At 44.7% G+C, this 22471-nt stretch overlaps 1 protein-coding gene across 17 annotated transcripts in view; it reads left to right on the top strand.

The window, feature by feature from the left end:
* Positions 1-22471, top strand: part of LOC125449241 (pyruvate carboxylase, mitochondrial-like) — a 765853-nt gene that overhangs the window by 144250 nt on the left and 599132 nt on the right. For all 17 annotated transcript variants that reach the window (XM_059641558.1, XM_059641556.1, XM_059641559.1 and 14 more), the window contains 5 exons: positions 611-795; positions 1461-1626; positions 8680-8825; positions 14098-14215; positions 18297-18448. In XM_059641558.1, coding sequence (XP_059497541.1) covers positions 611-795; positions 1461-1626; positions 8680-8825; positions 14098-14215; positions 18297-18448 — 767 coding nt within the window. The remainder of the gene's footprint in view (positions 1-610; positions 796-1460; positions 1627-8679; positions 8826-14097; positions 14216-18296; positions 18449-22471) is intronic.

Here is a 22471-nt window from a genome sequence, read left to right as displayed (position 1 = left end):
CTGTTTTGGCCTCCTTTTAAGGCATTAGAAGCAGATCAGAGAGGTTCAACTGTCAGAACCCTGGGATGAGGTGGGGATTACCTTTTTATGAGGAAAGGCTGGACAAGCTGGGTCTGTAGCCATTTGGGCTTAGAGTGCGAGTTGATTTTATTGAAGGCGTATAAGATCCTGAGGGAACTTCGCAGGCCAGATGCAAAGAGGTTGTTTTCCTTTCCTGGGGTGGGAAGGCGGGTGTGTGTCTTGAACTAGAGGATACGCCTTAAAAATCACACTCTTCTAAGAGAGTTGAACAGTGGGTGGTGAGACTTTGGAATGCTGTTCCCTGAAAGTGGTGGACAGGGAGTTCCAGAGGTAGGTAGAATGTTGACTAGAGGGAGTCAGTGGTTATCAGGCTGGAAAATAGAGTCGAGATCACGGACAGATCAGACACAATCTTATTGAATGGTGGGAGCAGGCTTGAGGGTCAAATGGGCTATTCTGCCCCTAATGAGTGTGTTGGTATGTGCGTTGACATGTGACCAAGTATGGTGGAGCAAGTCAGAGGGGCTGAATGGCCTCCACCTGTCCCTAATGCTGTTGTATGTCTTTTCCTCCTTGTGTCTGTGTTCAGGTGAGATAGCCACCAGAGTGTTCCGAGCTTGCACGGAGCTCGGGATCCGCACTGTGGCTGTTTACTCGGAACAGGACACCGGGCAGATGCACAGGCAGAAGGCCGACGAAGCCTACCTGATCGGAAAGGGTCTCCCCCCTGTCCAGGCTTACCTGCACATTCCTGACATCATCAAAGTAGCCAAGGCAAGTATTTTCCTCTTCCTTTTGGGGCTGGTTTTTGGATTTTAGGGTCAGAATTGTTACTTGCACCTTCGTGGCTCGGTTTCTTTGCAATACAAACAGGACTCACATAGCCACTTCATTAGGGGTGCCTCCACATTGCAGAGGGCTCTGTCGGTCTTGTTCATGCATCTATTTCTTCTCCTTCCCACCTGCACCAGGGTGTTGATGGTTTTGTTGACTTGGGGTGCCCTGGTGTATTGGCGGGGCTGGGGGTGGGGGGGGTGGAGTGTTACCACATTTTCAGGTGGTGGGTGGAAAAGCAGGCCAAGCCTGAGGATTGTGACCTGGAACAGCAAGGGGCCCGTTCTGGGCCTTGCTGTCCTCTCCTCTTCTGACATGGTCTGACAATGTCAGCGTGGGGAGCGCCCAAAAAATTGGCAAGTAAATGTTGGGGCAGCTTGAGGAGCGGGATGTGGCAAGGGAAGGGTGCGAGCGGGAGAGATGGGGGTGCAGCTTTGAGGGAGGGGTGGAGACAGGAAATTCAGTGAGGGGAATGGGATGAAGAGGTGTGGTGTGTCAGGGGTGAAAAGAGAGGTGGTCATCTGAGGTGGTTTTTATTTTTAAATACTGACCGTTCCATGCTTCATTCTGACAAAAATGGAATGTGGTTTCCCGGTTGCACTCAGGAAAATGAAGTGGATGCCATTCACCCGGGCTATGGATTCTTGTCGGAGAGGGCGGACTTTGCACAGGCATGTGTAGATGCAGGAGTACGCTTCATTGGACCCAGCCCAGAAGTGGTGCGGAGAATGGGCGACAAAGTGGAGGCACGCACCATTGCTATCGATGCTGGTACGTGTCCCCACATCTTCTACTCTTTCTTACCTAGATTGGCCACTGTCCTTGCTTTGTTCTCGATTTGTCTCTGTCAATGCCTCCAAATGAACTTTTCATTGTCTCCTATGGGATGATGACAGTATTGTAGCTTACTGTTAACAGAAAGTCAAAGCCATGCGACTGCAGCAGCATTAAGTTTTCTTTTTCAAGCTCGTTAACAGGATCTGGATGTTGCTGAGCATTTATTGCCCATCTGTACATGCCCAGAAGGGAGCTAATAGCCGACCAGGCAGTTGGAGCCAAATATGGGCCCGACCCGGGTAAGGACAGCAGATTTCCATCTCGAAAGGGACATTAGTGAACTTAGATGGGTTTTCCTGACAATTGGAAACAATTTCATGGCAAAGGATAGCCCGTAACTATTGCTGTAAGCTGTATTTCCCGTATCTAATCCACCCAGCCTGCACATAACTGGGCAGTATATGCAATTTAGCATGGCCAGTCTGCCTAACCTGACCGTCTTTGGACTGTGGGAGGAAACCCAAGCTCTAGGAGAGAACCCACGCAGACACGGAGGAGAATGTGTAAACTTTGCACAGACGGTTGCCTGGGTCTGGATTCGAAGGTTCTGAGGAAGGATCCCCGGACCCGAAACGTTAACTGTTTTCTCCTCCACAGATGCTGCCAGGCCTGCTGAGCTTTTCCAGCAACTTTGTTTTTGTTCCTGATTTACAGCATACGCAGTTCTTTTGGTTTTTATCTGGAATCTAACTCGGGTCTCTGGCTCTGTGATGCAGCAGTGCTAAGCACTGTGCCACCGTGCTGCCCATTACCTGGATCTTTGGATTAGTTAATAATGGCGATAATGCTACTAGGCCATTACCTTCTCCTGTGTAACATGCTGCATATTTTACAGCTGTGAGTGAGGGAATGCGAGTAAGCTTATGCATTCCTGTATAACACCAACAATCTCTCATTCCCTTTCTAATCAACGATCTGTGTGCCTTCGCTGTAAAATAAATTAAAAAATGCCTTTTGAGGAAGGGAATTCCAAAGACTGTCAACCTTCAGAGAGGAATAAAAAATTTCCTTGCCTCTGTTTTAAATGGGTGACCCTTTATTTCTAAACTATGACCTCTGGCCCCAGATTCTGCTGGATTTCTTTGAGGTGTTCCCTCTAGAATGGATTGAGGTTCACTTTGTATGCAAGCATTAAATTCCTCTTGATGCTTCCTGTTAACAGTTCCTTTATTAGAATTTGTAATCCATAACAAATCTACCGTGCTAATTTATATAATTGTAATACTTATGCAATCATAGTTATACAATTAAAAGTAGGAGCTTGGGTAGTGTTGTAGAACTGTGGGACCTGGGGGTTCATGCACATAATACTTTGAAGTTTGCATCATGTATAGATAGGGTGGTTAGGAAGGCATTTAGCACACTTCCCTTCATTGCTCAGACCTTTGAGTCTAGGAGTTGGGATGCTGTGTTGATGTTGTACAAGATGTTGATGAGGCCTCATCTGGAGTACAGTGTCCAGTTTTGATCTCCCTGTTAAGGGGAGGGTGTTATTAAGCCGGAGAGGGTTCAGAAGAGATTTACCAGGATATTGCCAGGAATGAGGGCTTGAGTCATAAGGAGAGACTGGATAGACTGGGACTTTTTCACGGGAGTGACCTTAGAGGTTTATGAAATAATGAGGGGTGTAGATAACATGAATGACAGGTGTCCTTTCCCTAGGGTGGATGATTTTAAGGTGAGGGGATAAAAATTTAAAAAGTACGAGGGGCAATTTTTTTACACAGCGACTGATTCCTGTGTGAAATGAACTTCCAGAGGAAGTGATGGATACGATTACAGTTACTCCATTTAAAAGGCGTTCAGATATATACATGAATAAGAGGTTTTAGGAGCGATATGGGCCAAGCGTGGGCAGATGGGACGAGTTTAGTTTGGCAACGTGGTCAACATAGACTGGTTGGACCGAAGGGTCTATTTCTGTGCTATATGATTGTTTGACTCTATATCAATATATCATTTTTACAATTAAAAGAAAGCTGCTGAAGGAGTCCCCTCTTGGCAATAAAATTTTTAAGCCTTTCTTTTATTTATCTGGTATGTTAATCAACTCCAAGTGCAGGGTATTGTGAGTGATCTCCTGGCACATCCCTTGGAATAGCTGCAGCTTGGCTCGATCCCAGGATATGAAAGCTGTTGAGACATGACATAGGCAGCCAAGTTAAATCCCTCTATCCCTCTATTCGCAACACAGTAAAATTAAAATGCTTAGTGACTCTCAGAATTGACCCCATTGGTTCCTACCCAGACATTTTAAATAACCAGTACCAGATATTGTGAATAACTGATACCAGACACCAAGTTTATAGCATAAACCAGAAATTAACAATTTATTAATAATTCAGTCAGTTGCTTTAGCGGAGCGAAGTTAAACAGCAAGGGAATCTAATTAATTTCTATTATTTAAACTCCGTCTTCTTTGATTCTAGCCCTCCACTTTCACAAAGACAGACAAACTCGTGGTTAATGTATAAATCAAAAGAAAAAAAAAATGAAATGTAACTGGCCAGTTCACACAAGCAGAATCCATAATCGTAACATCACAGACACATGGAATTCTACCTTGCTTGGTTTCTGAGGGTGCCGAGCATGCGAATTACTTCTAGTAGTTTTTTTTTAGAACATTACAGCGCAGTACAGGCCCTTCGGCCCTTGATGTTGTGCCGACCTGTCATACCGATCTCAAGCCCATCTAACCTACGCTATTTAGTGTGAGAAATATCTACTTAGTTCAGAGAACGGAATCTGTTATTTCAGTAAGTTGACAATGGGAGGACAACTAGGGGAAATCAAATCTCTGCCTTGCAGCTTTCATGGACACAATCCTCCAGACTTAAACTTTGCTTTCCTTTTGTCGGGATAGTTTTTTTTCCCTTCTAAGGGTTCTGTTAACTCTTAACGTCTGCCATTAGTTTGAATGTGATGTATATCCGGAACAGAAACATCTATGGCATTCTTTGAACAAGTTTCAGTCTACAATTAAGATCCAGGTCTGGCTTCAAATAAATGTTAGTTGTTTGTTTTCATTTTTTTTTCTAATAACAAACAGGCAGCTGCTCGCAGTTCACCGATCCAAGCCGAAATGATTAAAAAAAAATTTAAAAAATGTGAGGGGTCTGGCTAAACAGAGAGAGCAAATGAAATGGTTGGGAAAGGCTGCTACAGTTAAGAGTGAAGTCAATGAGAGGTGAAGGAGGTGGAAAAGGGTTATTAAACCAAACAAAATCCACATGCGACACAGGCTGTTGGTCAGCGAAAGGTCGCCTTTCTTCATGAAGTTTCACTGAGGACTTGTAAAAGATACCTGTGCATTCAGAGGTTTATAGAACAACCCTTGTAAATCTCTGAACATCTTTTCCGACTTAATTCAACAATAGATACTGGTCTGTTAAGACATCAGCCCTGTGGCAAGTAGGTATTGGGGTTGGCCGTGGGATGTGATGATCCAGTGGTGGAATAATCAGCTCAAATACTGTGTCGGGGGAGCAACCAGTTAGATGAAGCACTGTGGCCAGTGGGCGAGAGGCAAGCCACTGTCCAAGGAACAGCAGGATTTGGGTAGAGAGGGAAATGATTTGGAGTGTGATTCACACAGGAAAGTTGCAGGTGGATATAGGATCAACAAAACACTTACGTTAGACTGCATCTGGGCAAAAAATCATAGAATGCTCACAGAAAAAGAGGTCATTTGGCCCATTTCTCTGTGGATTTTTGAAAGAGTTGTCCTGTCAGCCTCACCTATTTTCATCAACCCCCGCTTCTACCTCTACCCCCACCAATCCCTGCCTCCCTGACCCCTTTATTCTATACCTCTAACTTTCTCCTTTTTAAAGTATAATCAAGCTTTCTATTGGAGGTCTGAAATGGAGGAACGACCTCCATTAACCCCAAAGGGTTAAAGTGTCTCTTCTGCTTGATCTGAATTTGGATACCTGTGTCCCATGCATCATCCTGACAAATCCATGACAGGCAAAACGCTGGGTGATTGCTGATGGAATACTGGCACACATGGTTTGTGGTGAACTTGCAGTGTTGAAAAATTAGGAAGCAAGAGGTTGACAAATATAGAACATAGAACATAGAAAAGTACAGCACAGTACAGGCCCTTCAGCCCACGATGTTGTGCCGTGGAAATATCCTAATCCAAAAATATCCTAACCTACATTCCCCGCTGTGTGGTTTAATGTGGTAATTTTGGTATGCTGCAAATCAGATGGCAGTGTTGTCACTGATCCTTTCTGTTGGCCCCGTATCTAGTGTGGCTTAGCTTGTGCTTGAAATCCTTTATTTTTTCTTTGGGATGTGGAAAGGCCAGTGTAAATTGTCCAGTCCTTTTTATCCCTCAAGATGGTGCTGGTGAGCTGTTTACTTGAACCTTTGCAGTCCATCAGCTGTGGCATAAATCGTGAGTTTGGAAGGTGCTGTTGGAGGACCCTCGGTGAGTTGCTGCAGTGCACAATATTGGTGGTATACACTGCTGCGACTGAGCATCAGTGGTGGAGGGAGTGAATGTTGGAAGTAGTGACTGTAGTGCCAGTCAAGCGAGTTGCTTTATCCAGGCTGGTGGTCGAGCTTCTTGAGTATTGTTGGAGCTGTACTCATATCTAGGCAAGTGGAGAGTACTCTAATACACTTACGGATAGGCTTATGAGGAGACTGGAGGTGACTTAGACATGACAGAATTCCCAGCCTCTGACCTGCTGTTACAAACATAATAATTACTAGGCTAGTGCAATTCAGTTTGTGGTCAATGATAATCCTTTGGATATCGGTAGCTATAAAGAGCTTACTGTGCAGGGCCCCTCTGTGAAATGCAGAGCTGGCCCATGGTACACTTCTGATAATACACGGGAGGTGAGGGCAGCAGGCAAACATGCCCCTGAAAGTTAAATGAAGGGGGTGACCAATCAGAGAACTATGCCAAGGAGAGACAGCACCAACAATGAACAGCACCACCAATCAGAGATTTGGTTTTTAACAGTCGCTATGCCAACATCACCAATCACTGGCTCCCTCTCTCCCAATCTTGCTGCTACTTCGGTGACACAGCCTGTGCTTCAAGGAGCAGTAAGGGTAGGTGGGAGTGAACTCACGAATGGAGGAATAGCAAGGGTGGATGAGAGTGAACCTGTGATTCAAGGAGTCACTCTGGCCAGTCCTGAGGCCACCCTGAAGCTGACTCTCATATTGATCCACTAGTGATTGGACAGGTACCAAGCTTACTGTACTGTGTAATTTTATCCATCACTAGCCAAGTTTATTAGAGCTGAGAACCACTCATAACATACAAACTGCTCAGAGGAGACAGCACACGAGTTCACCAGAAAGGAAAGGGGCAAAAACAGAAGTTGCTGGAAAAGCTCAGCAAGTCTGGCAGCACCTGTGAAGAAAAGAATCAGAGTTAATGTTTCAGGTACAGTGACCAGTCCGCAGAACATCGGACCCAAAATGTTAACTCTGATTTTTTTCTTCACAAATGCTGTCAGGCCTGCTGAGCTTTTCCACCAATTTCTGTTTCTGTTCCTGATTTACAGCATCTGCAGTTCTTTCGATTTTTATAAAGAGGAGGCACTCAGTGTAGCTTAGGCCTAACATGTATTTTACCTACACAGCCACAGCATGCAAAGTAATAGATAATCTTCAGATTGTTTACTTAGATGACAGAAACACCCTACATTCTACTGTTGGAGGTTTCTTGGAAGTCATTTTACAAGCTATATCTTTTTCTTAAAAAAATTATTAAAATCCTGTGAAATCAGTGCTGGCATCACCTTACATAAGGTGTCTATTTATCTAGTGAGTGCAAGAGATGGTGTGTTGCAGGTTTGCTAATAATAAATTAACAAAACAAACTCACTAATAGATGCAATTAAATTCATAATAAAAGATGGAATAACATAAATATATATTTGCAATCTTTTGATTTTACCTGTCTAAATAAGGAACTTTTTTTAAAAGAAAAAGTGCAAAAAATGACGGTACTCTGTGACTGCATTGCTTAATAAAGGAGTTGGTGAGAACAGAAAAATAGAAAATAGGAACAGGCGTAGACCACTCAGCCCCTTTTGAGCCTGTTCCATCATTCAATAGGATCATGGCTGACCATCCAACTCAGTCCCCCGTTTTCGCTTCTCCCCCATACTCTTTGATCCCTTTAGCCCTAAGGACTATACCTAACTCCTTGAAGACATTTACTGTATTGGCTTCAACCACTTTCTGCAGCAGAGAATTCCACACGTTCCCCACTCTGGATGGAGACATTTCTCTTCATCTCAGTCCAAAATAGTCTAGTCCATATTCTTAGACTGTGACCTCTGGTTCTGAGCTCCGCAGGTCATCAAGAACATTCTTCCTGCATTGACCTTCTCTAGTCCTGTAACAATTAGGTTTCTGTGAGGTCCCACCCACCCCCAAACTTCTAAATGACAAAGGAGCCCCTGAAAACCAAAAAACAGATTGTTGTTCTTGAGAACGTCACAAAGAAATCATTTTACCCTGAGCTGGAGCACGTTCGCATAGAATCCCTACAGTTTGGAAAGAGGTCATTCGGCCCATTGAGTTTGCACTCACATCCAAACAGCATCCTGCCCAGTCCCTGTAATCTGGTATTTCCCATGGCTAACCTATGCATCTGTGGACACGACGAGGCAACTTAATGTGGCCAGTCCGCCTCACCCAAACATCTTTGGACTGTGGGAGGAAACTGGAGCACCTGGAGGAAACCCACGCAGACACGGGGAGAATGTGCAAACTCCACACAGGCAGTCGCCTGAGGCTGGAATTGAACGCGGACCCTTGACGCAGTGAGGCAGCAGTGCTAACCACTATGCCACCTGATCTCATGCTGCAGTTCCAGGAAGTTAGTGTCGATGGCCAGGACTTTAGGACCAGTTTCCCCATTGGTCAGCTGGGCAGCAGTGTCCTGGAAGAACCACGTTTATGATGTTGTGACAAAATGGGCCATTTCACTATTCTTTCATTCTTTAGGTGTTCCTGTTGTGCCAGGCACTGCAGCGCCTATTACATCGCTGGCAGAGGCCCAAGAATTTGCTAACAGCTATGGCTATCCAATCATCTTTAAAGCTGCTTACGGAGGCGGTGGCAGAGGAATGAGAGTGGTCCGCAACTATGAGGTAAGTAGACATGAAGCTTCAAGAGAGGCTTGTATAGGGTCACTGTCACCACCATGCCTTGGAAATTTAATTTGATTTAAAAGAAGCACCACAGGACTCTGGGTTACATTGCTTCCTTCATGCGCCCAGTAAACATTAGTTTCTCATCAAACAGTAGTGTGGAGCTGGAGGAACACGGCAGGCCAGGCAGCGTCAGAGGAGTAGGAAAACTTTTATTTTCTGAAGAAGGGTCCTGACCCAAAATGTCAGTTTTCCTGCTCCTCTGCTGTCTGGCCTGCTGTGTTCCGCCGGCTCCACACTGTATTATCTCAGACTCGAGCATCAGCAATACTTACTATCTCATTAGATTCTTATCACCCAGAATCTCTGCAATGTTGCAGTGCAGAAAAAAGATGCTATTCAGCCCATCATGCCTGCACCAGCCCTGTGAAGGAGAAATTCACCTAATGTCACTCCCTTGCCTTTTCCTTAATCCTTCCTTTTTGGTTTTTGGTCTCACTCCCTTTTGAATGCTTGGCTTGCACCTGTCTCTGCCACACTTAGGCAGTGCATTCCAGACCGTAGCCACTCGCTATGTGAAGAAGCTGTTTCTCATGTCACATTTTTGCTTTCGTTTTAACCTAGGAACAGGAGTAGTCCATTCAGCGCCTCGAGCTGATCTGCCGTTCAGTATGATCCTGGCTGACCTGTGGCCTAACTCCATAGGCCTGCCTTGGATCCAGATACCTTGATACCCTTTACATTAAAAAAATTCTCTATTTCTGTTTTAAATTTAAGAATTGAATAAGCATTAAGCACATTTGAGGAACAGAACTCTACACCTCCACTCAGAGATAGTAAGAACTGTAGATGCTGGAGTCAGACACAACACAGTGTGGAGCTGGAGGAACACAGCAGGCCAGGCAGCATCTGAAGAGCAGGAAGGTTGATGCTTTGGGTCAGGATCTTTCTTTAGCTGAAACGTCGACTTGCCTGCTCCTCTGATGCCTGGCCTGCTGTGTTCCTCCAGCTCCACACTGTGTTATCTCTAAATCTCCATTACTCTTTTGTACGTAGATGTGCTTTCTAACATCGCTCCTGAACGGCCTGGCCGTCATCCTTAGATTGTCCCCCAGTTTGAGAATCTCCAACCAGTGAAAATAGTTTATCTTTATTACAGAGATTGTAGGAACTGCCGGTGCTGGAATATCTGAGATAACAAGGTGTATGGCTGGATGAGCACAGCAGGCCAAGTAGCATCAGAGGAGCAGGAAACCCGATGTTTCGGGTGGAGACCCTTCAACGTCAGCTTTCCTGCTCCTCTGATGCTGCTTGGCCTGCTATGTTCATCCAGCTCTACACCTTGTTACTTTATCTACCCTGTATTTCCCCACTAATATCCTGAAGGATTCAAGGCTCTGGGCCAAGTGCTGAAAAGGGGACTTTGTGTAGATAGGAATGCATAGATTTATATTACTACCCTATTAAGAGCCGCATTATTGGAAAGGGTGCAGAGGAGATTTACCAGGATGTTGCCTGGTATGGAGAGAAGGTCTTATGAGGAAAGGCTGAGGGACTTGAGGCTGTTTTTATCAGAAGAAGGTTAAGAGGTGACCTAATAGAGACATACAAGATGATCTGAGAATTAGGTAGGGTGTACAGTGAGAGCCTTTTCCCTCAGATGGTGATGGCTAGCACGAGGGGACATAGCTTTAAATTGAGAGGTGGTAGATATAGGACAGAGGTCAGAGGTAGGTTCTTTACTTAGGGAGTAGTAAGGGCGTGGAATGCCCTGCCTGCAACAGTAGTAGACTCGCCAACTTTTAAGGGTATTTAAATGGCCATTGGATAAACAATGGATGATAATGGAATAGTGTAGGTTAGATGGGCTTCAGATTGGTTTCACAGGTCGGTGCAACATCGAGGGCTGAAAGGCTTGTACTGTGCTATAATATTCTGTGTTCTACGAAAACCTCAATTAGGTTCCCCCCTTAATCTTCTTAATTCTAGAGAACAAGGCTTAATTTGCCTATGCTGTCCTTGTAACTTAACCCCTGAAGCCTAGGTATCATGCTTGTAAACTGATGTTGAACTTCCTCAAGGGTCAGACATCCCTCCTAAGATGTGGTGCCCAGACCTACTGTCAGGACTCCAGATTGGATGTAACTGGGGTTACTTTAAATCGGCTTCCTGTAGTTCTTGACGGGAACACTTTGTCCCAATTCACTGTGTCCAGACTCATGATTTTCAACACTTATCATGTCACCTGTTGGCCTTCTGTCCTACTAGCGAATTGATCTGAACATATTCAGCCTGACTTCATAAGTTACTCATCACTGGGGCCATTCCTGTGAACCTTTTCAATCCCTCTCCAGTGTTTTCACCTCCTTCCTAAAATATGGAGCCTAGAACTGGCTACAATACTTGGCTTGAAGCCGAATAAATTACCCAAGATCAAATGAAAGATCCTTGCTCCTGTGTTGTACTCCCCTATTAATAAAGATTTAGATACTGTTTGCCTTGTCAACTACTCTGAACTTGTCCTCCCTCCTTGCATGGCTAATGCACATCTATATGCAGATCTCAATGCTCCTGCACCCCCTTTATTTTGTGTTGTCTCTTCATGTTCTTCCTGCCAAGATTAATCGTTATATTTGCCTGCATTAAACTGCATCTGCCACTTGCCCTATCACTCCATTCCACCATCTTGTCTTTGTCCTATCAAAATTTTACACTGTCCATATCACTGTTCGCAATGCTTCCGAGATTAATATTATTCACAAACTTTGAAACTGTGTCATATAGACTAGGTCTAATTTGTTAATGCTTATCTTGAGGAACAAAGTTCCCAGCGCTGGCCCCTTAGGAACTCCTCTACAAATCTTCCTTCAGCTTGAAAAACACTTGTGAGCCATTACTTTGTGTTTTCTCTCAGTCATACTGCCAAACAGCACGGAAGTAGACGCTTCGGTCCTACCAGTCCATGCTGAACATTACCATGAACTAAACTAGTCCCACGTGCTTGCTCCTAGCCCAAACTTTTCCAATTCATGTGCTTATCCAAATGTCTTTTAAACATTATAATTGTGCCCACGTCCACCACTTCCTCAGGAAGCTCATTTCCATATGCGAGCCACCCTTTGTGTAAAATTAAGAATGAATTGCCCGTTCTTGACTTTTTTTAAAAACCTCTCTTCTTCCACCTTAAAAATGTGCACCCTGGTTTTGAAATCCCCTAGAAAAACACTTACAAAACTAACTGACTATACAGCTAATGGTATCTGGGTTGCACCTGACCCTTCTATTCCATGAGAGGGGCAAGGGCTTGGGATAGCAAAAGATTTTTGGACACCACCTGTGTTTGCTGTTTCCTGAGAGAAGTCACGAGTGAGTTACCTTATCCCACTCTTACACCTACTCCACCTGCTGTTCACACCACTGAGTTCCTGTGTCTGATGGAAGCTTGCAGTGAATTATTCCGTCCTTGTTGCTGGTGCTGGTTCTCAGAAGGAGCACGCGCTTTAGTCCTGATCACCTCCAACACAGACCCTTTCCACTTACACCACCCTACTTCTTGTCTGGGACTCTGTCTGTACGTCCCTTTGTCATTCATCGTCCAGCACCTTTTTGAACTTCCGGAATCGTCTTCCACGTGCATTCCCAATCCCAACAACTCTCAGGAAAACCTTTTCTCCTCCTCTCCCCTTTCGACATTTTTCACCAACTATTTTTAGATCCCTGTCCTCTGTTTATTCACCTGCTGCTCCATGAGGAGTTTTTCTCTCCCTGTCCTCCAGCAAAACCACTCATCCTCTTGAGAACCTCAATTCTGTCGTCTCTTAATCATGCGAGAAGAATAGACTGAATTTTCCCAGTCTCATGACCGAAGTCTCCCATCCCTCGGAATATCCTGGTATACATCTCTATCCTCTTTCTCAGGCCTTTCTAGCTTGCCTGAGTTGTGTGCCCAGAATTGTCCACAATACTCCAAACCAGCAATTTCATAAAGTTTTAGTTTAGTGCCTCAATTTGTAAACTCAAAGAACTACTTACTTCACCATCTTTTTAACTTGGATTAACCCTTTTCAAGGGTTTATAGACATTGACACTATAGTTTCTGTGTTTAAAATGGTGCCGTTTTAGTATCTTACATTTTTCTTTTAAGTTCTCCCAAAGCACATCCTGCACATATCAGCTCATGGTATTACATTATTTCCTACTTTCAGTGCTTGGTATCATCTGCAGACTTCACAGGCTGCTCCTTACATCCAAGGCTAATTTGTTTATGAATATTTGCAAGTTTATTGCACCCGAACTTTGTGGAGCACCACTGCAGACCAGCCTTTGGTCTGGAAAAATATACCATCACCTCTGTCATCCGTCACTTTCGTTTTACTACCATGAGTTTCCATTTTAATTTTAAAAGCCGCCTCATTTGTTGAATGCCTTCCAAAGGCCCATATATGCAACACATACTCCACTAACCTTGATTTCACTTCTGCTTCCCTTCGATTACTGTCCCTGGTTCTCAATTCCTCTGCCCCACTGGGCACAGTTTCTCTCTAGCTAATTGCCTGGAACTTTTGTGATTTTGATCCTGTTGACCTTTTCTTCCCCATGGGGAACAGCAACACAAAAAGCAGTGGTTGGAGACCTCAACTTATTGTTGGAAATAACTTGCGAAAAAGCTAATTTGACTCACTTTGTAGTGTTAGCAGATTAGAATTTATAACTTGCTCCACTTCCCTACCCCTCATTTCCTTGATTGGTTGGTAGCAGTTGTCCCTTTTGGAGCTACACACTTGCCCCCCCCCCCTTCCCCTTGCCGTTGATAGATAGAACCTTCCAAGTCCATCGTGCTTGTATCAGCTCTATTCCCTGGTGCTAATCTCCTGCCTTTCCCCCCCATACACTGCACACTATTTATATCCAAATACACATCATTCTTGAATGCATCAATTTAGTCTGCCTCCACCACATTCCCAAATTCTAACTACTCGCTGAGTGAAAACATCCCTTTTGAAGTCAACCTTGCTCCGTGAGTGCATCGCTGACCTCATCAGACTCCTACAGTCTCGTCAGCACAACCTACTCCTCCTGCAGTTCCTGCGTGCCATAGTGACCCTCGTTTCTATCCTCCGGAACATCAGGCCTCATTTATTGTTGGCAAACACTGGGAAGGGAAATGACGCGCCAAATCCGGGGAAAGGTGTTCATGCGACCCAGCGTGGCTGGGCTAAGCTGTCGTAACTAGTGCCAGCTGTAAATTTCCTGTGAATGCTGCTCTCTGCAGGAGTTGGAGGAGAACTACCAACGAGCTTTCTCTGAAGCGCTGTCTGCGTTTGGCAATGGAGCCCTGTTCATAGAGCGGTTCATTGAGAGGCCCAGGCACATAGAGGTCCAGATACTTGGTAAGTCTGCCGTTGGAGACAAACACAGCAAATGCTAGGAGTACTCAGCAGGCTAGGCAGCATCTGTGGAGAGAGGAGCAGTTTGCATTTCCAGTTACTGAGCTGTCAGTAGGTATCACTGTTTTGTTTTGAACTTCACCCCTCAGCCTATGCCACTGCAAATCAACTTGTGATTAATGCACTGTGCTGCTTGCCAGTGGTCCCACTCATTGCTTGACAGATGCTGCTGAACCTGTTGAGCTTCTGATGCTGGTCACCACCATACTGTTTAGGTTTTGCTTCATAAGTCGCTTACTGAAAGAGCTATCCGCTTAGTCCAGCTGCCCTTCCTCTTGTTCCCAAGTCCTGTCAAACTTTCCCTTGCAAGTGTTTACCCACTTCCATTATTGAATCTGCTTCCACCAGGCTGTGAACTCCACATTGCAATCATTCTTGGTGTGAAAAGGAATGTTTTTATCTTCCACCTGTGGTTCCTTAGTCAACGACTTTACATCTGTCAAAACGTTGTTGCAATCCTGCAGCCGCTTCCCGGTGACGTGACTGCGGTTCAGCTGAGTTGGAGCGGGATCTGAAACAGATGACATCAAAGTTCACACTGGTGTCAAGCAAGATTCTGTAGTAGCCCCCATGCTGCTCGCTATCTACCTGATAGTGGTCACTCATCATCAAAGATCAATTGCCCTCAAAGGAAGGCAAAATATAGCCGCTGTTGCCAGACAAAGAGACCCAAGTGTGTTAGGTGCATAGTTCCTTGAACGTGGCATCGCAGATAGACAGGGTGGTGAGGAAGGTGTTTGGCGTGCTTGCCTTCATTGGTTGGTGCAATGAGTACAGGAGTTGGGACGTCATGTTGTGACAGTATAGAACATTGGTGTGGCCACTTTTCGAATGCTACGTTCAGTTCTGGTCTCCCTACTATCGGAAAGATGTTAAATTTGAAAGGGTTTATGAAAGATTTACAAGGATGTTGCCAGGGTTGGAGAGTTTGACCACTCGGGCTAATTTCCCTGGACCATTGGAGGCTGGAGGGGTGACCTTAGAGGTTTATAAAATCATGAGGGGCATGGATAGGATGAATGCATATAGTCTTTTTTTCCCAGGGTAAGGGAGCTCAAAACTAGAGGGCATACATTTATGGTGAGAGGGGAAAAGTTTTAGAAACCTTGGTGTGATGTGTATATGGAATAACTTGCCAGGGGAAATGTTGGAGGGTAGTACAGTTACAACATTTACAAAAGCAACTGGATGGGCACATGAACAGGAAGGGTTTAGAGGGATATAGGCAAATGGGACCAGATCACTTTAGGATGTCTGGTCAGCATGGGCGAATTGGACCAAAGGGTCTGTCTCTGTGCTCAATGATTCTATGCTGGAGATCCGAAACACATGCAGAATGCTGGCAGGTCTGGCAACATCTGTGGAGAGAGAAACAGAGCTAAAGTTCAGAGCTGTTCTGAAGAAGATTCATACCAGGCTTGAAACGTTAACTCTGTTTCTCTCTGTGCGGATGCTGCTGAGCTTCTTCAGCACACTGTTTGTTTCAGTTGTCCTGTGATCTGAGTATTATATACCGTTTAAATGGAAAATTCTTTTGCATCGTTCACCCCCATAATAAAATTAAATTAAGTGCAATAGGGATATGGCACGCTGTGTCACCATTGCTTACTCTAACCCGATTTGCAAGCCACGCAGCCTCTCTTCAGTTCTGAATTCAAGTCTAGTTCTTGAATGTTGCCAAAGTGAAACCTGTCCAAGCCTGACGTCACTGAAATGTTCCCTGTACCTTAAGTGTTGAAGGAGAAGTTCTGGAATTTGTTCAGCGCTTCTCATCCCTTGGCAGGCAAAATCCCTGCGAAAACTAACAGCTTTGTACTGGACCCTCTGTCTGGATAACTCAATAGTGTCGTCACCCCACCTATTCTCTCCCCAAACCTGAATGCAACATCCTCGCAACTACTTTCTCTTTTAAATCTTTCAGTCACCTACACTCCACAACTCTCTGGGACAGAGAATTCAAGGTGATCGCTACCCTCTGTGAGAAGAAATTCCTTCACATCTCAGTTTTAAATGTATGTCTTAATCTATAGCTATGTCCCATAGCTCGAAATTCCCACACTTGTGGAAGCATCTTCTCAACATGTGTCCTGTCAAGCCCCCTCAAAATCAAGTAGTTTTTCAACAAGATCACCCTTTTGTTCTCATCTGAACTCTAATGAATAAAAGGCATTTTTGATAAGTCAACTTTTTTATCCCAGGCATCAGCCTAATAACTTTGTGAGAGTGATTTAAGTGGTAAGGAACCTTAGTCATGAAGCTAGATTGCAGGGACTAAGGCTGTTCTCTGGGAAGAAGTAGTTGAGAGCAGATTTGATGGAGGCGTTCAAAACTGCAAAATACTGATTGAGATGAGCGGAAACAATCCTGTCTGACACATCAGGGAACACGGATTTAAAGTGAATGACCAAAGATCCAAAGCCGATGAAAAGAAATTCATTTTTGCTGAGCAAATGGTGAGGAATTGGAATACACTGCCTTTAGAATGAGGTTCAAATGTGGCTGTCACAATGAGGTTTGGGCAAGGATGTGAAAAGAGGACGTTTGTCAGGGAAAGTACGTGACAGTAGTTCGAGTTGAGATGCTTTGATTGAGGAGCAGCGCAGATACGATGGCCCGAACAGTTTCCTTCTGTGCAGTGACAGTTCCGTAATTCCTTTTTGAGGTAGATGCAGCTCACCAATGTCAACACCATGTCTGGCTGTGAGGTGAGTTTCAGAACTTGCAATCTCTCCCACCTGACAATGTTGCCAGGTTTGCAGTAGACCCTTCATACATCACTACCTCGTGGTTACAGTACAGCCCAGTCAAGGGTTCAAGCCCCACTCCAAACACTGGGGCACTGGAGTTAATTTTCCAGGCTGCCACTCCCCAAGGCTGTCCTGAGGGAATGCCACACAACCAGAGCTGCATTCTTTTGTTCACAGACAAAATGTGAAATGGGGGAGCTTGTCTGCCCTGTTGGTGAAAGTGGAAAAAAAACAGTGGCCATCCCTAAAAGATCAGGGCATCCCTCAGCCAGCGCACATAGACACAGGTGACCTGACTCTGGTTTCCTTGTTTCCTGCACAACAATGCAGCCCCATTTGAGAAAAAGTGTTGGAGCATTTCAAGGTTCCTCTGATAGCACTTTTCAAACTGGAGACCCCTGTTGGCTCAAAGGGCGAGGGCAGCGGGAACACCGCTGTCTGCAAGTTGCCATTCGCCATCCCCTGGCTTGGAACTTTCTCTGTCATTTCTTCATTGTCTCCGGGGCAGAAGCCCTGAAACACTCTCTCTTAAAGCAGCACCCGCACCGGACATGCTTCATCCACAGGACGTGGGCATTGCTAATTCTCTTACTGTTCCCAATTGCCCCTTGAGAAGCTGGTGCTGAGCTGCCTCTTTGAACTGCTGCAGTCAGTGTGGCACACCTGTGTGGCACATCTCCCACACACTCTGAATGCTGACATAGTGTGCCCATCTATGCCCTTGTCAATACCTACTCTGGTGGAGGTCGCTGTGCCAGGTCCTGCCAGTTCAACCTCTCAAGAGGTGCAGTGACCCTCAGTTTAAACTGGCCACCATTTGTCTGTCTCTCACCCTGTGAGAATGGACCATGTATTTCCAAGTCAGGATGATGAGTGGCTCGGAGGGGAGCTTACACGTGGTGGCGTTCCCATGTATCTGCTGCCCCTGTTCTTCTAGGTGGTAGTGGTCATTGATTTGGAAGATGCTGTCCAGGGTCTTTGACTTTCTACAGTGCATCTTGCAGAAGTTACACACTGTTGCTGCTGAGCATCAGTGGTGGACAGCGTGAATAGGGTTCCAGTTGAGTGGGCCGGGGGCTACTTTGTCCTGGATGATATCTGTTGATCTCCTTGTTTGTTCTTTGAGCAGTACCCGTCCAGATGAGGGGGACTGAGCCCTCACGGTCCTTTGACTGCAGCTGTGTGTGGCAGCAAGAGATGGGCTGCTGCTCTCCCTTCATTGTGTGTAACTAAATGGTTGGCTCCCCTAGCTGCTGAAACTGCATCTGTTCTTTCAGGTGATAAATATGGCAATGTGATCCACTTGTACGAGAGAGACTGCTCCATCCAGCGGCGTCACCAGAAGGTTGTAGAGATCGCTCCTGCTGCCCACTTGGACCAGCATCTCCGAGACCGGCTCACCGCTGATGCTGTCAAGCTAGCCAAGCGGGTAAGTGCTGCTTGATTTGAATGTCGTCTTTTGACGCTTTGGTTAAATGAATGGTTGGAGGGGTTTGAATGGTTTGCAGGTCAAAGCCAGCTGCCAGCAGCCTCTTCAAGTGCATTGCAGTCACAAGTCAGTGGTTTGACTGATGAGGTGATAGCCTTGTGGTATTATCACTGGACTCTCTATCCAATGCATGTAGTCTCTCTCAGTCCAAAGAACCAGGTAATATTCTGGGAACCTGGCTTCAATCCAACTGTGGCAGATTGTGGAAATTGAATTCCAAAAAGAATCTGGAATTAAAAGTCTAATGATGACCATGAACCCACTGTCAATTGTTGGGAAAAACTGATCAAGTTTACGCATGAGTTCAAGGGCAGGAAACTTCCATCCTTACCTGATCTGGGTTACATGTGACTCCAGACCCGCAGCAATGTGGTTACTCTTGACTGCTCTCTGAGACTGCTTCGTGATTTTTTTCATGAAAATACTAAACAGTTAAGGGAATTTATAACACGTTTAATTGGTAGTCACTGCAAGCAAATGTAAGATGAAACTAGGTCAAAGGGAGAGACAAAGCTCATACCATGTAATAAAGGTTGACCCTACCAGTGACAATTATCCCTCGGATGAATTTAAAAAATTGGGACAATTCTGAACTGAGGGGTTTGGAAACCGATTTGAGTTTTTGGTGATTCCATGAAATGAGAATAATGGTTTGATAGAGCCTCTTGTATTTCTGTTTCTTTTGTTTGGATTCCATTGAGTGTCGATACTACAGGTGGATGATTCAATTTTGCACACTGTACACCTTACCCCAAAGTTGCCTGCCTCCGCTTTCAGGTGGTTATTCAATATGCTAACAGGAAAGCAGTTAGGATGAGGGGTAAGTGATTAGTGCTAGCAATGCCCTTGTGAAAGAATTCGAAAAAGAAAGAAAACCAAACTTCACACCGTTGAGAATATCTCCATTGTCTCATTTCCCACAAGAGTATTTAGTGTAATGCAGCCACTGAAAATTTTTAAAAGGCTATTTGTTGCATCTTCATTGATAACTAGCTTGCCTCTGAGTTGGAACTCAATCCCACTCCAAAGCCTTGCACGTGGTGCTGAGGTGATGCTGCTGTCAATGTGTGAGATCACCGTGGAAGCCTTTGCTCCACCAGGCAAACCAGAGAGATCCCGTGCCATTATATTGAAGAAGAGCAGGAATGTTCTCCCTCACATTCAATATTGATCGGCATCACAGAAAGGGATTATCTAGTCAGTATCTCATTTTTGTGTTTGGGAACTTGCTGTGCAACAGTCGGTTGATACCACTGCAAATTGCCATGGTGACTACACTTCAGAGGGACCTCATTAGCTGTGGGACATGCTGAGATGCAGAAGATGAGACTGAAAAATAAGACTTTTTGACCTATAACTTGCACACCTAGTTTTCTGATTTCACACATGTTGGTTGAGATAGTGTTGAAGCTGTGATGTGGAGGGATGGGAACTGGGCTGGAACTGCAGTAGCATAAACTTTTTCACAAAGTGATCATGGTCAAAGTGGATGCCATTCATGTGAAGACTGAACGAGAGGAGCCTGGAAGAAGTCAAACCCATTACCTGTCAGTAACTGATAGTGGAACGTTTTTGGCATTGTTGTGTGTAAACTGCCTTCCAATTCTGCTACTCATTGTGAGATTTCTTTCTCTCTATCTCTCTCCCAAACCCCTCTCTCTCCGCTCCCCCCCCCCCCCCCCCCCCCACCTCCGCCCCCGCCTTCTCTGGTAATCATTGTGAGATTTCTTAGACAATCAAATGCTGAAACAGTTACTTAAATTTTATTGTGTGTAGCAATCAAAACAAGACCCCTCAAGTAAGCAAGTTAAGCTTCACAACCCAACTTAGCTATTAAATGATTATTTCGCAACAATTCCAGTGAGCAGCGTCTGTCTCTGGATGTCCGCGGTTTTGGCCTTCTGCAATACAGTTCTCCACAGTTCTGCTGCCAAAGAATCCCAGAGTTGAATCCTTATAGAATTTTCTGTCTTGTGAAGTTGCTGCTATTGACATTATTGCTGATTCTTTAGGTCATTGATCCACAACGTTGAATTACGATTCTGGAATCCTTTTGTCTATAGCTGGGCCTTCTTATTGGGAATAGTATCTCTGTTCCTTGTTACATTCAGTGTTAGCTGTCTGTTCGAAACATTGACCTGCAGAAGATTTGAGAGTTAATCATTTGACCTTGTGACATAAGGCAACGAGTTATCAAGCAATTGTGAAAACAGTTGGTTTCTATAGCTTTTCTTCCTTTCCCAAGGCACGGCTAATTGCTGTATTGCTTTTAATTTCTTCTCCTGTTATCTCAGGAAACGGTTTATTTTGTGTAGAGTTATTGCCAATTCTTTCAATCCCTGAACAGTTATTAAAATTCTGAAGTTTACAGTTTCACAGTGTGGACCAGGCCAACCTCAGCGCTGGCCTTCAGCAGAGGGCTTGAGCTATAAAGTTACACCTGTCAGGCCCTAAAGGGTTAAATACAGTCATAGAGCTGTACACCATGGAAACAGACCCTTCAGTCTAACTCATCCATGCTGACCAGATATCCTAAATTAATCTAAAAAAGAACTACGGTCGAACGAGTACTGGTCCTTGTGGCACGTTGCTGGCCACAGGCCTCCAATCAAAATGACAACCCGTCAGTCTCTGTCTCCTACCATCAAGCCAATTTTGTATCCCATTGGCTAGTTCTCCTTGGATCCTATTATAATCTTATCTTACTAACCAGTCTACCATCTGGAACAGTGTCGAAGGCTTTGTTAAAGTCCGTGTAGACAACGCCTGCTGCTCTGTCATTACATCTATCTTGGTCACCTCTACAAAGTCCTCAGTCAAGTTTGTGAGACATGATTTCACATGCACAAACCTGACTATCCTTAACCAGCCCTTGCCTTTCCAAATACACACAGATCCTGTCTCTTGGAGTCCTCTCCAACAACTTACCCACCACTGACGTCAGAGTAAACATTATTTTTTCCCCTCAGGGTTGAGAGCCTTTGGAACTCACTTCCTGAAAATCTGATGGAAGCAGAGTCCTTGAATACTGTTAAGGCAGAAGGGTGAAGCAAAAGGAGGGATAGATCAGTGAAAATGTTGATTTTGAGATTAAAGTCAGATCAACCATGATCTTTTGAAAATGTAGTGCAGACTTGAGAGGCCGAACGACCTATCCCTGCTCCATGGTTATGTCTTTGCATGTTATTGATTGAAATTTTTGTGTGCTGAATAGATTCCCCATTTCACACTTAAATGCCTGGCTCTGATTTGAACGTAATCCTCTCTTAGCTTATACAATTTCATTAGCAGATGGTGCCTCCTGATCCTACCTGATCAATTCCTTTCATAATCCCAAACATTCTCAGTTAAATGGCCCACATCATTATAGATTGGGAAGAGCACAATCTTCAAGTGCGTAGTCTCTCCTCAAAATTCAACTCCTGCAGCTTGATAGCTGTCTCAAAGCACTGTGTTCCTTCACAGACAAATATCCTTGACTTGTATTACGGCTTTTCTGGGTGAAGTCAATTCAGGATCATTGTTTGTCCAGCTATAGTATTGAAAACTGCTGGCCACTACTGGGTACAGTTTCGGTGTACTGTTAACAAAACTGTGAATGCATGTGCAGTTGGAATAGGAGGACACTGTGTTCAGCCCCTTGAGCCTGTTCTTCTTTTGAATCAGATCTCCGCAGAGATGTAGCTTAATGTGTTCTACTCACTTTACTTCATTAGCCTTTATAAACTTAAGAATCTTATCAGTTTCAGTGCTAGTTCCTCATCTTGTAGGTCATCAAACTTCACACCGTCTCTCTGTATTTTCTCTTACTGAGCAGGACGTCTTCGTTCATAGTCTCTGGGGTTGGACTGCCTTAGTGTTAGTCATAGAGTTGTGCAGTATGGAAACACCCCTTTTGGTCCAACTCATCCATGCTGACCAGATATCCTAAATTAATACAATCCCATTTGCCAGAAATTGGCC

This window comes from Stegostoma tigrinum, chromosome 42 (genome assembly GCF_030684315.1).
Source record: "Stegostoma tigrinum isolate sSteTig4 chromosome 42, sSteTig4.hap1, whole genome shotgun sequence".
Lineage (NCBI taxonomy): Eukaryota > Metazoa > Chordata > Chondrichthyes > Orectolobiformes > Stegostomatidae > Stegostoma > Stegostoma tigrinum.
Note: the sequence above shows the minus strand (reverse complement) of the source record. Positions and strands in the feature narration are given on the sequence as shown.